Source organism: Oryctolagus cuniculus, chromosome 7 (assembly GCF_051225735.1).
Source record: "Oryctolagus cuniculus isolate XC-2025 breed Fujian yellow rabbit chromosome 7, ASM5122573v1, whole genome shotgun sequence".
Classification (NCBI taxonomy): Eukaryota; Metazoa; Chordata; class Mammalia; order Lagomorpha; family Leporidae; genus Oryctolagus; species Oryctolagus cuniculus.
The window spans coordinates 127,163,116-127,175,084 of NC_142873.1; the positions used below are offsets into that span (position 1 = coordinate 127,163,116).

Consider the following 11,969-nt stretch of genomic DNA (forward strand, 5'->3'; position numbering starts at 1 on the left):
TCTGGCGCCCTGACCGGGACTAGAACCCGGTGTGCCGGCGCCGCAAGGCAGAGGATTAGCCTAGTGAGCCGCGGTGCCAGCCCAATAAAAACATCTTTAAAAAAAACAAAAAAACAAAAAAAACACTGGAGGCAGATCCACAGACCACAGAACTTTATTAAGATGGAATCACTACTAATTACATGGAAGCTACTCCCTAATCCAAAATCCATGAGGTTGACGTGCATTTACAGTTACACAAATGAGAAACAAATGGCATGTTCAAAACCATGATAGATATCCTGATGCCCAAGTGATGAAGGCCGGAGTAACTGCGTCTGCACATTCATTTCAAGCTGTTAAATAGTTTGTGGGCCACCTAGATGGAGAAAAGAAAAGGATGTCATCAGCTGGCTGGGCTTCCAAGGTGCCTCATGCCCTGGAACTGTACTGCCTCTTTGTCACCACTCTCACACACCCTACTGCACTTGAGCCCTAGTGAACTCCCTTCACTCACCTGAATACCATCTCCCCGGTACCTGGAAGACTACCACTTCTTTTCAGTTCTTCCTCCTTTAGAACTCAAGTTTACAAGTCATTTTCTGCAAGCCTTCTCGAAACAAGTCCAGTCCTTATTCTCACACAGATCTGTCCCTCCTCTGAGTTCCCCACAGAGACCTATACCTCCCATCTCAGTAATATTAGTATTGTCTATTAAATCAGCAAATATTTATAGTATACCTACTATATAGAAAGTACTATTCTTTTTTTTTTTTTTTTTTTTTTTTTAAGATTTATTTATTTTAAAGTCAGAGTTACCCAGAGAGAGGAGAGGCAGAGAGAGAGAGAGAGAGAGATTCCATTCGATGGTTCACTCCCCAATTGGCCACAACGGCCAGAGCTGCGCCGATCCGAAGCCAGGAGCTTCTTCTAGGTCCCCCATGCGGGTGCAGGGGCCCAAGGATTTGGGCCATCTTCTACTACTTTCCCAGGCCATAGCAGAGAGCTGGATCAGAAGAGGAGCAGCCAGGACTAGAACCGGCGCTCATATGGTATGCTGGCGCTTCAGGCCAGGGTGTTAACCCGCTGTGCCACAGGGCCGGCCCCAGAAAGTACTATTCTAAGTGTTGAGTCAGTTACAGCTGTTAAAAAAAGATCTTTCTGTTGCTTGTGGAACTTGGGTAATAAAACAGGGGCCTTTGTTGTGGTGCAGCAGGCTTCCCATATGGGTTCTGTTCCAGTTCTGATCCAGCCCCCCTGCTAATGTGCCTGGGAAAGCAGCAGAATATGGCCCAGGTGCTTGGGCTCCTGCCACTAAAGTGGGAGACCCAGATGCAGTTCCAGGCTCTTGGCTGTGGACTGGCCTAATCCTGGCCATTGCAACCCAATCCTGGCCATTTGGGGACTGAACACATTGCTAGAATATCTATCTCAGATCTCTCTCTCTCTCTCTCTGTAATTCTGCCTTTCAATTAAAAAAAAAAAAAAAGGCATTACAGAATCAAAGGTAACAATTTTAAAAAAGAGTGATAAGAGAAATATATAAACATAAATAAGGTACCTTCTTATAGTGGTAAATGATATGAGGAAAATAAAAGACTTACAGTTTACTAGCTGTTCTTTTTAATCTCTAGAACTTTATCATTTTTCCAAACTGAAACTTTTTAATCTATTAATAACTCTGCCTCCCTTCTCCCCAGCTCCTGGCTACCAGCAATCTTTCTGTCTCTACGAATGTGACTACTCTAGGTGCATCATTTAAGTGGAATAATCCAGTCTTTGTTCTTTGTGAATAGATTATTTCACTTATCATAATGTTCTCAAGATACATCCACATGTTGGTATCCTTTTTTTTTAAAGGCTGAACAATATCCTATTGTGTATATATACCATATTTTGTTTATTCATTTATCCTTTGATGGACACTTGAGTTGTTTCTACCCTTTGGCTACTGTGAATTCTGCTGCATGAAGGTGGACAATTATCTGTTTGAATTGCTGTTCTCAACTCTTTTGGTTATATACCCAATAGTACAATTGCTAGTTCATATAATTCCATGTTTAATTTCTATTTTCAAATATATACATATATTTAATTTAAGAGGCAGAGAATGAGCAACAGCAAGAGTTGGGGGCAGGGCTGGCGTTCTGGTATAGCAGGTAAAGCCGCCACCTGCAGTGCCGGCTTCCCATATGGGCACTGGTTTGAGTCCTGGCTGCTCCACTTCCAATCCAGCTCTCTGCTATGACCTGGGAAAGCAGTAGAAGATGGCCCAAGTCCTTGGGTCCCTGCACCTGTGTGGGAGACCTGGATGAAGCTCCTTGCTTCTGATTGGCTCAGCTCTGGCTGCTGTAGCCATTTGAGGAGTGAACCAGTGGATGGAAGACCCCTCTCTCTCTCTCTAATAAATCTTAAAAAATAAAAATAAAAAAGTTGAGGGCAAAGTGAGGAGTGGGAGATCCTTTCCTCCTATTCAATCTACAAACGCCTGCCAACGGCCAGGGCTCTGGGCTAGGCTAAAGCCAGTAGCAAAGAACTCAATCTCAGTCTCACATGTGAGTGGCAGGAACCCAATACTTGGGCCATCATCTGCTACTTCCCAGGGCGCACATTAGCTTGAAGCTGGAATCAGGAATGGGGCTGGGACTCACACGCAGGCATTTTGATAAAAGACACAGATATCCCAAGTGGTGTCTTTTTTTTTTTTTTTTTTTTTTTTTTTTGACAGAGTGGATAGTGAGAGAGAGACAAAGAGAAAGGTCTTCCTTTGCCGTTGGTTCACCCTCCAATGGCCGCCATGGCCGGCGCACTGCGCTGATCCAAAGGCAGAAGCCAGGTGCTTCTCCTGGTCTCCCGTGGGGTGCAGGGCCCAAGCACTTGGGCCATCCTCCACTGCACTCCCGGGCCACAGCAGAGAGCTGGCCTGGAAGAGGGGCAACCGGGACAGAATCTGGTGCCCCGACCAGGACTAGAACCTGGTGTGCCGGTGCCACAAGACGGAGGATTAGCCTAGTGAGCCGCGGCGCTGGCCCCAAGTGGTCTCTTAAGTGCTACACCAAATGCCTGCACTTCAATGTTTATTTCTGAAGTATATAGTTTTTTGTTATTCCCAAATAATAATCCATTTTATAGACAGAACACATTTTACTCATTGATTTATTACTAGATAAACATTGATGTTGTTTTCATTTTTGGGCTATTAAGAATAATGCTTCAGGGGCTGCCGCTGTGGCACAGCAGGTAAAGCTGCAACCTGCAGTGACAGCATCCCATATGGGTACCAGTTCAAATCCTGGCTGCTCTTCTTCCAATCCAGCTGTCTGGTATGGCCTGGGAAAGCAATAGAAGATGGCCCAGTCCTTGGGCCCCTGCACCCACATGGGAGACCAGAGGGAAGCTCCTGGCTCCTGATCGATGTAGCTCTGGCTGTCACAGTCATCTGGGGAGTGAACCAGCGGATGGAAGATCTCTCTCTCTCTGTCTGTCTGTCTATAATTCTGCCTTTCAAATAAATAAATAAATATTAAAAAAAAAAAAAAAAAGAATAATGCTTCAGGGCAGGCACTTGGCACAACAGTTAAGATTGCTGCTTGGGATGCCTGCATCCCATGAATACCTGGGATCAAGATCTGCCTCTGCTTCTGACCCAACTTCCTGTTAATGTGCCTGAGAGGCAGCAGTACTTGGGCTTCTGCCACCTACATGAGAGAACTAGATGAAGTCCTGGCTTTTGGCTTTGGCCTGGTCTAGCCCCAGCTGTCACCAGCATTTGAGCAATGATCCAATGAATGAAAGATCTCTTTCTCTCTTTGTCATTCTGTCTTTGAAATAAATAAAAATAAACAAAAGAATCAAAAACACTTTTTGGACCAGCTGCTATGTATAAGCCACATAGGAAGATAGAGAATATTTTAAAATTTATTCCTTAAAAGTACAAAATCTAGTTTCCTCACTATTTAGCAGTGCAAGTTGGGATGTTATTTTTCTCCTTAGACTATGTTTCTCTGTAAAATAAGGAAAATGACACCTATGTCCAATGTAAATGGAAAGGATTAAGTAAGATGAGTCACATAAAATACTCCACACCATACCTGAGATCCGTTGGGGCCACAGTAAACGATTACTGGTGGGCCTACAGATCACAGAACAGAAGTGTGTGGACACCAGGTGTCTCCTGGCCACTGTAACCTTTCCCTGCCTGACTTCAGCTTGACTTACACAGTGGTCCCTTGCATGCAAAAAGTCAAAGAGCTCTTCCGTGCAGTCCTCTTCTGTGTGTGATCGGGAGGACACACGCTCATCACAGAGCTCCAGTCGCTCCCGGGCCTTGACACATTTCTCCAGCTGCTCGCACTGCTCTCGCACGGTGGTTAGGGGATCCTGAAAGATAAACAGAGAAGAACAAAATGGGGATTTTTTGGGAGACCCACCAAACATACATGCTTTGCTGAACACATAACAACCAAACCAAGGAGCTGCCTCTAAATTACCGTGCAGAAGGCCAGCTGGCAGAGTCACACTGCCGCCAGAAATGGCAGAATGGGGTCTCCCATTCAATTCTGACGCTAAGTGGTAGGGCAAAGTTTCACATTCCTGCCTTCCAAGGTTGCCAGTATGCACTGAAAGCCTCAGTCCTATCTGAAAAACAAGGTGATAAAGGAAACCTGGCCAAATTTCAAGTAGATCTATAGGAGGCCTGACTTGTTAACAGAGCACTTTTGGGATATGTCATGTCTGAAATGTCAGTTCCCCTGTCTGAAAACCAGCCTCAGCATCCCCAAGCACACAGCTGCCCAGCTAGGAAGGCAATGCTAACATGGAGAAGGAACACTTGAGAAAAGCTCCTTTCAGAGCTCTTTACTAAACCACAAACAGCAGGCAGCTGAGTGCCATGCCCTTGAGATGCTGTGTGCCCGTTGGTACTACAACTGAAGGAGCCCCAAATCCAAAATAAGTCCCCAGGCCCACACCCCAAATGCTCCACTGCACAGGAAGCATTAAGGCTTGCTCTAACCCCATTCTCTCCAAGGTGGCAAGTGAAAACTCCTTAAGATGCCCTTAGAGTTTCATGAAGCTCAAACTTCCTGCTTTTTCTGAGATGGTTCCAAGCCTCAAACAGCTCTTACCACTAATTCCTCCTCTTCCTCTTCTTCCTATAAAAAGAAAATAAAATTAATGTCAACAGCAGTTTTATGACATGTAAATCCTCAATCATATTGATGTTGTAATTCTTGAGAACAGCATTGTATTAGAATTTTTCTGTATTTTATGATGCTTTGACATCTTAGGGGCCTTGCTAATCCCGCAGCTACTCCTGCCCTCCCAGGGCAAGCTGTTTTCAATGTACTTGTTTTTAAAAAATATTTATTTGCAAGGCAGAGAGAGAGAGAGAGAAACAGAGAGATATTCCATCTGTTCCATCACTCCCTAAATGACCAAACAATCAGGTCTGGGCCAGGCAGAAGCCAAGAGGTCAGGAACTCCATACTGGTCTCCCAAAAGGGTGGCAGCAGCCCATGTACCTGGGCCATCATCTGCTGCTTTGCCAGGCACATTAGCAGGAAGCTGTATTGGAAATAGAGCAGCTCAGACTCCAGTCAGTACTAAAACACGGGATGCTGCTGTTATAAGCAGCAGCCTAACCTGCTGCACCACAATGCCAGGTCCCAGCTAATTTTTTGAGATAGCAAACAACTTGCCTGGGATCATCTATCCATATGCAACCCAATCAAGCCAAGGCCTGTGTAGCCAACAGCTCCTTAACCTAAATCTCATATATTATATACCAAGACTCTGAACTTGAATTCAGAAAATGAAAATGGCCAAATCTCAACTCTTCTTTACCCAGAAGTAAAGATGGTTATGTCACTGCTTTTTGGCTTGCTGAACCTTAGGTCCCTCGGTAGACTAAGCATCAATGTAAGTACACCAAAAGTCTACACAACACCACTACAAACTTGGAAACATTAAGCCAGGGCCCACAGATCATGTAAGACCTGTGAAATCATTTGGTCTGGCCTTGCCAAGGCAACCACAGGCAGGATTTGAAATTCAACAAATCTAACAGTAGACTAATTTTTAAGCTGATAATTTTATATGGTCCATAAATGATGTTACAAATATCCAAGTGGCACTTGACAGAAAGAGTTTCCCACTCCTGCATTAGGACCTTTTTGAAAGGCAGAGTTATAGAAAGAGAGTGAGAGGCAGAGAGAGAGGTCTTCCATCTGCGGGTTCATTCCCCAAAAGCCACAATGGTCAGGGCTGGGCCAGGCCGAAACCAGGAGCCAGGATTCTTCTGCATCTCCCATGAGGCTGCAGGAGCTCAAGCATTTGGGCCATCCTTTGCTGCTTTCCCAGGCACATCAGCAGGGAGCTGAATCCGAAGTAGAGCAGCTGGGATTTGAACTGGTGCCCACAAGGAATGCCAGCGCTGGACGCAGTGCCTTCACCCACTATACCACATCAGTCTCCTAACTATTGATTTTTTTTTTTTTTAAAGATTTACTTATTTATTTGGAAGTCAGAATTACACAGAGAGAGGAGAGGCGCGGGGGCGGGGGTGGGGGTGGGGTCTTCCATCTGCTGGTTCACTCCCCATTTGGCCACAACAGCTGGAGCTGCGCAGGTCCAAGCCAGGAGCCAGGAGCTTCCTCCGGGTCTCTCACCCAGGTGCAGGGGCAAGGACTTGGGCCATCTTCCACTGCTTTCCCAGGCCACAGCAGAGAGCTGGATCAGAAGTGGAGCAGCCGGGACTTGAACCAGAGCCCATATGGGATGCTGGCACTGCAGGCGGTGGCTTTACCTGCTACGCCACAGTGCCGACCCCTTGATATCTGATTGAAGTGCACAACTTCAAACTTTTCTTTCTTCCAAGGGTAGCAGTATAAAAATTTCCCCATAGAATTAATATAGGCCAGGGCCAGCGCTATGGCGTAATAGGCTAAGTACCACCTACAGTGCCGACATCCCATATGGGTGCCAGTTTGAGTCCTGGGAAAGCAGTAGAAGATGGCCCACGTACTTGGGCCCCTGTACCTGTGTGGGAGACCCAGAAGAAGCTTCTGGCTTCAGATCGGCCCAGCTTCAGCTGTTGTGGCCATTTGGAGAGTGAGCCAGTGGAATGAAAACCTCTCTCTCTTTCTCCCTCTCTGTAACTTTGCCTCTGAAGTAGGTAAGTAAATCTTAAAAAAAAAAAAAAAAAAAAAAAAAAGCCTAAATATAGGGGCACAGTAGAGTCTAACCAGCTTCCAAACCTATCATAAATGTGTTTAGGGCAAGCATTTGGCCTACTGGTTGATATTCCTCAAGACAACTGTGTCCAGGGTTGCATTGTGGTTCAGAGGGTTAGGCTGCCAGTGAGATGCTGGCATCCAACATCAGAGAGCCAGAATGCCAGTTCTAGTCCTGACTACCCCACTTTCAATCCAGCTCCCTACTAATATGTATGGGAAAGCAATAGAAGGTTCTAAGTACTTGGGCCCCTGCCACGCATGTGGGAGATCTGGAAGGAGTACTGAGCCCTGGTTTCTGCCTGGCACAGGCCTGGGCACTGCAGCCATCTGGAGATAATGAACCAGTGGTTAGGTGATCTCACTATGTCTATCCCTCTCTCCCTGTCACTCCACCCTTCAAATAAATAAATAAATCTTTCCAAAAAAGAAAAAAGGCACCTGTGTCCTACATCAGAGTACCTGGGTTCAATGCCCAGGTCTGGCTTCTGATTACAGCTTCCTGCTAATGTGAACCCTGAGAGGCAGCAAATGACAGCTCAAGTAGTTGGGTCCCTCCCACCTGGGAGACCTGGATTGAGTTCCCGGCTTCCAGCTTCAGCCTGGCCCAGTCCTGTTATTGTAGGCATTTGGAGAGTGAACCAGTGGATGAAAGCTTTTCCTCTCTTTCTTGGTCTGTCAAATAATAATTTTTTTTTTTTTTATTTGACAGGTAGACATATAGACAGTGAGAGAGAGAGACAGAGAGAAAGGTCTTCCTTCCGCTGGTTCACTCCCCAAATGGCCACTATGGCTGGCGCTGCGCTGATCCAAAGCCAGGAGCCAGGTGCTTCTTCTTGGTCTCCCATGTTGGTGCAGGAGCCCAAGCACTCAGGCCATCCTCCACTGGCGCCCCCGGGCCACAGAAGAGATGGACTGGAAGAGGGGCAACTGGGCCTAGAACCCGGCACCCGTATGGGATGCTGGCGCCACAGGTGGAGTATTAACCAAGTGAGCCACGGCACCAGCCCCATCTGTCAAATTTTTACAAAAGAAAGGTGTTTGCCTGCCTGTACATGCATGTGGCAACATCTGGAAGAAGAGAAAGAAAAGGTATTCACGTGGAATCTTCAAAAAGTCATGGAAAATGTGTATTATGAAAAAGCTATGCAGATTTCAAAATGTTTTCACATTAAAAGTTATCTTTTAACTACATTTCCCATGAATTTTTTGAAACACCTCATAGGGAAAGAAAAATAACTAGCTCAGCAATCATGTTTTCAAAACCCCAATACAGGGGCTGCCACTGTGGCATAGCAGGTAAAGCTACCACCTGCAGTGCCGGCATCTCATATGGGCACCGGTTTGAGTCCCGACTGCTCCACTTCCAATCCAGCTCTCTGCTATGGCCTGGGGAAACAGTGGAAGATGGCCCAAGTCCTTGGGCCCCTGCACCTGGATGGGAGACCTGGAGGAAGCTCCTGGCTCCTGGCTTTGGATCTGTGCAGCTCTGGCTGTTGCAGCCAATTGGGGAGTGAACCAGCAATGGAAGACTTCTCTCTCTCTCTCTGCCTCTCCTCTCTCTGTGTAACACTTTCAAATAAATAAATAAATCTTTTTTTAAAAAAATATAATCTGTGTCATTCTCTACCATCAAGGAAGGGACAAAAGTTCAACATAAGCTGAGAGTGAGGGGGTAGGGTTGGCTCAACTGTAACCCCAGCTACTTGTTCTCATAAATGGCAAGGATTTTTTTTTTTTCTCAACATGAAGATGCTATTTAAGAAGCCAGTTCTAATAAGGTTTATTATTATTTTTTAGTATTGATTTACAAGGCAGAGAGCGCTCTCATCTGCTGAGTCACTCTCCAAATGCCTGCAATGACTGGGCTGGGGTCAAAGCTGGGAACACAATTCAGACCTGAAAAAAATTCAGGTCTTTCATGTGGTGGCAAGAGCCCAGTTACTTGTGTCATCACCTGCTGCTTCCCAGGTCTGCTCCAGCAGGCTATGCTCAGGAGCCAGAGGGAGGACTTAAACTCAGGTACTCCAGTGTGGGATGTGTGCATTTTAACCAGCACCTTAACTACTATGCTGCAGCCCACTCCATGAACAAGGTCTCTTAACCTTTTTTTTTTTTTTTTTTTTTTTAAGATTTACTTATTTATTTGAAAGGCAGAGCTACAGAGAGGCAGAGAGAGAGAGAGAGAGAGACTTCAATCCACTGATTCACTCCCAGTTGGCCACAATGGCCGGAGCTGTGCCGATCGGAAGCCAGGAGCCAGGAGCCTCTTCCAGGTCTCCCACGCGGGTGCAGCGGCCCAAGAACCAGGGCCATCCTCCACTGCTTTCCCAGGCCATAGCAGAGAGCTGGATTGGAAGTGGAGCAGCCAGGACTTGAACCACATGAACCGGGGCCCACATGCACTGCAGGTGGTGGCCCTACCCACCACACCACAGCTCTGGACCTCTTAATCTTTTCTTTTAAAAAAAAATTCACGCCGGCGCCACGGCTCACTAGGCTAATCCTCTGCCTTGCGGCGCCGGCACACCGGGTTCTAGTCCCGGTCGGGGCGCCGGATTCTGTCCCGGTTGCCCCTCTTCCCGGCCAGCTCTCTGCTGTGGCCCAGGAGTGCAGTGGAGGATGGCCCAAGTGCTTGGGCCCTGCAACGCATGGGAGACCAGGAGAAGTAACTAACTCCTGCCATCAGATCAGCGCGGTGCGCCGGCTGCGGCGTGCGCGGCCATTGAAGGGTGAACCAACAGCAAAGGAAGACCTTTCTCTCTGTCTCTCTCTCTGTCCACTCTGCCTGTCAAAAAAAAAAAAAAAAAAAAAAAAAAAAAAAAAAATCACACTGAGGGGCTGGCTCTGTGGCATATTGAGTAAAATTGCCTCCTGCAATGCCCGCATCCCAGATGGGTGCCAGTTGAGACCTGGATGCTCCACTTCAGGTCCAGCTCTCTGCTAACGCTCCTGGGAAAGCAGTAGAAGATGGCCCAAGCTCCTGGCTTCAGCTTGGCCCAGCCCTGGCTGTTGTAGGAGTGAACCAGCAGATGGAAGATCTCTCATTTTGCCTTTCAAATAAATAAATAAAATTTTTTTAAATCCATACTGAAAAAGTCTTCTCCCCAAAACCAAAAATCACACTGTCTTAAGTTAGAAACTAGAAATAAATATTATATATTATATAAGACCTTTATAGCATCCCACTTATTAGCAGTGCTACAGCACTGACAAACCTGTGTCAAAAATATCATGGCACATTTTGGAAACACAGATCTGCTTCATGTAAAATTTCCAGTCAGTGAGAAAATGAAGGTCATGTTAAAGAAAAAGACATAATCCCCAGCAATGATGGGTTCTTCATAAAACACCCTAGCTTTCTTTATTTTCAAGTTGTGGTGGTCCGGGCTGGCAGTGTGGTGCAGCAGGTTAAAGCTCCAGCCTGCAGTGCTGGCATCCCATATGGGCACCAGTTCAAGTCCTGGCTGCTCCACTTCCAATCCAGCTCTCTGCTAGGGCCTGGGAAAGCAGTAGAAGATGGCCCAACTCCTTGGGCCCCTGCACCCACGTGGGAGACCGGGAAGAAGCTCCAGGCTCCTGGCTTTGGATAAGCTCAGCTTTGGCTCTTGCAATCATTTGGGGAGTGAACCAGCAGATGGAAGGACCCCCCCCCCACACACACACACTCTGTACTCTCTGCACTGTCTCTACCTCTCTCTCTGTGTCTTTCAAATAAATAAAATAATTCTTAAAAAAAAAAAAAAAGTTGTGGGTACCACTGAACTTTCCAAGGCTGGTTCCAGCTCTTTCTGAAAATAAGAGTAGGAAAAAAATTAAGGGATAAATGGGATAAATGGCTGTCCTGAAGTGTTCAAATAAATACAGGGAATGAGGCTGGAAACGCGAAGCCAGTGACGTCTGCGTAGCTGTGCGGCACTGTGGCTGAGTCCCGGCTTCAGAACTGTGCGGCTGGGCTCGATTCCTGCTTCACCGTTTCCTGTGTGTCCTTAGACAAGATACTTAACCCGTCTGTGCTACTTCCCTCGCCTGAACAAATGGTACTAACACGTCTTTTAGGACACACTATTTTTAAAAATATCAGCAACTTTGTAGATGAAATGAACTAGTACATAGAAAGCACTCGGAATAGCAAGCAGTTCACACACACTCTTTATGTCGGCGTCTGGTCTGGGGAAGAACTCCCTTTCACCACATTCCTACCCTGTTCCCCAAGACACAACCTCTCTCCTAGCCCCAGCCCCAGGAAAGAAAGAAAAGCCAGTTTCCACCAGGATCAGGCCAGATCTCCCAAACCAATACTGTTTTTACAAAAGTTGATACAGCATTTTCGATCTCGTCACATTTCCACCACATTTATAGAATGGGGAAGCCGAGGCCACAGAAGGACTAGTCATCCACCTGTCCAGAGCCACTAGGCGAATTCGAGGAAGGGTCGAGGAAATTCGCTCGATCTACAAACCCCAGGGAGGAACCCGAGGCCAAGAGGACCCCGAGCGTGTTTTGGCGGGCTAGGTCCTGCGCTTCACTCCCCAAAGGCAAGAGGGTCGAGCCGATCTCGTTGTCTTACCTCCTTGGGATCTCCGGCCCCGGTCAGCATCTTTTGCTCATCCTCCAGTCCCATGTCCGCCTACGGTTCTGGATTCAACAGTAGCAGCCACACGGTACCCACTCCAGTTGGGGATCAAGAAGGACTTGTAAGGGTCACTCGACGGATATCCGGCAATCTGGCCGGAAGTGCGGCATACTCCTCGTAGT

General features: G+C 46.8%; 1 protein-coding gene across 2 annotated transcripts; it reads right to left on the reverse strand.

The window, feature by feature from the left end:
- Nucleotides 1–138: 138 nt before the first annotated feature.
- UQCRH (ubiquinol-cytochrome c reductase hinge protein) lies at nucleotides 139–11,899 on the reverse strand. 2 transcript variants are annotated; one of them, XR_011390731.2, is made up of 5 exons: nucleotides 11,782–11,899; nucleotides 5,106–5,132; nucleotides 4,470–4,617; nucleotides 4,198–4,359; nucleotides 139–358 (listed from the first exon to the last, which is right to left on the reverse strand). XR_011390731.2 is itself a non-coding variant. In XM_002715126.6 (4 exons), exons 1-4 carry the CDS (start codon nucleotides 11,833–11,835, stop codon nucleotides 326–328), a joined length of 276 nt encoding a protein of 91 aa, XP_002715172.1. In that variant the 5' UTR covers nucleotides 11,836–11,899; the 3' UTR covers nucleotides 139–325. The 2 variants fall into 2 exon arrangements, 1 of the variants encoding a protein (XP_002715172.1); XM_002715126.6 differs by lacking the exon at nucleotides 4,470–4,617.
- Nucleotides 11,900–11,969: the final 70 nt, after the last annotated feature.

Coding starts and splice junctions, on each gene's coding strand:
- UQCRH (XM_002715126.6), bottom strand. CDS start 11,835: ATGGGACTGGAGGATGAGCAAAAGATGCTGACCGGGGCCGGAGATCCC. Junction 5,133..11,781: donor GGGCCGGAGATCCCAAGGAG/GTAAGACAACGA, acceptor TTCTTTTTATAG/GAAGAAGAGGAAGAGGAGGA. Junction 359..4,197: donor TGCATGCAAGGGACCACTGT/GTAAGTCAAGCT, acceptor TTCTCCATCTAG/GTGGCCCACAAACTATTTAA.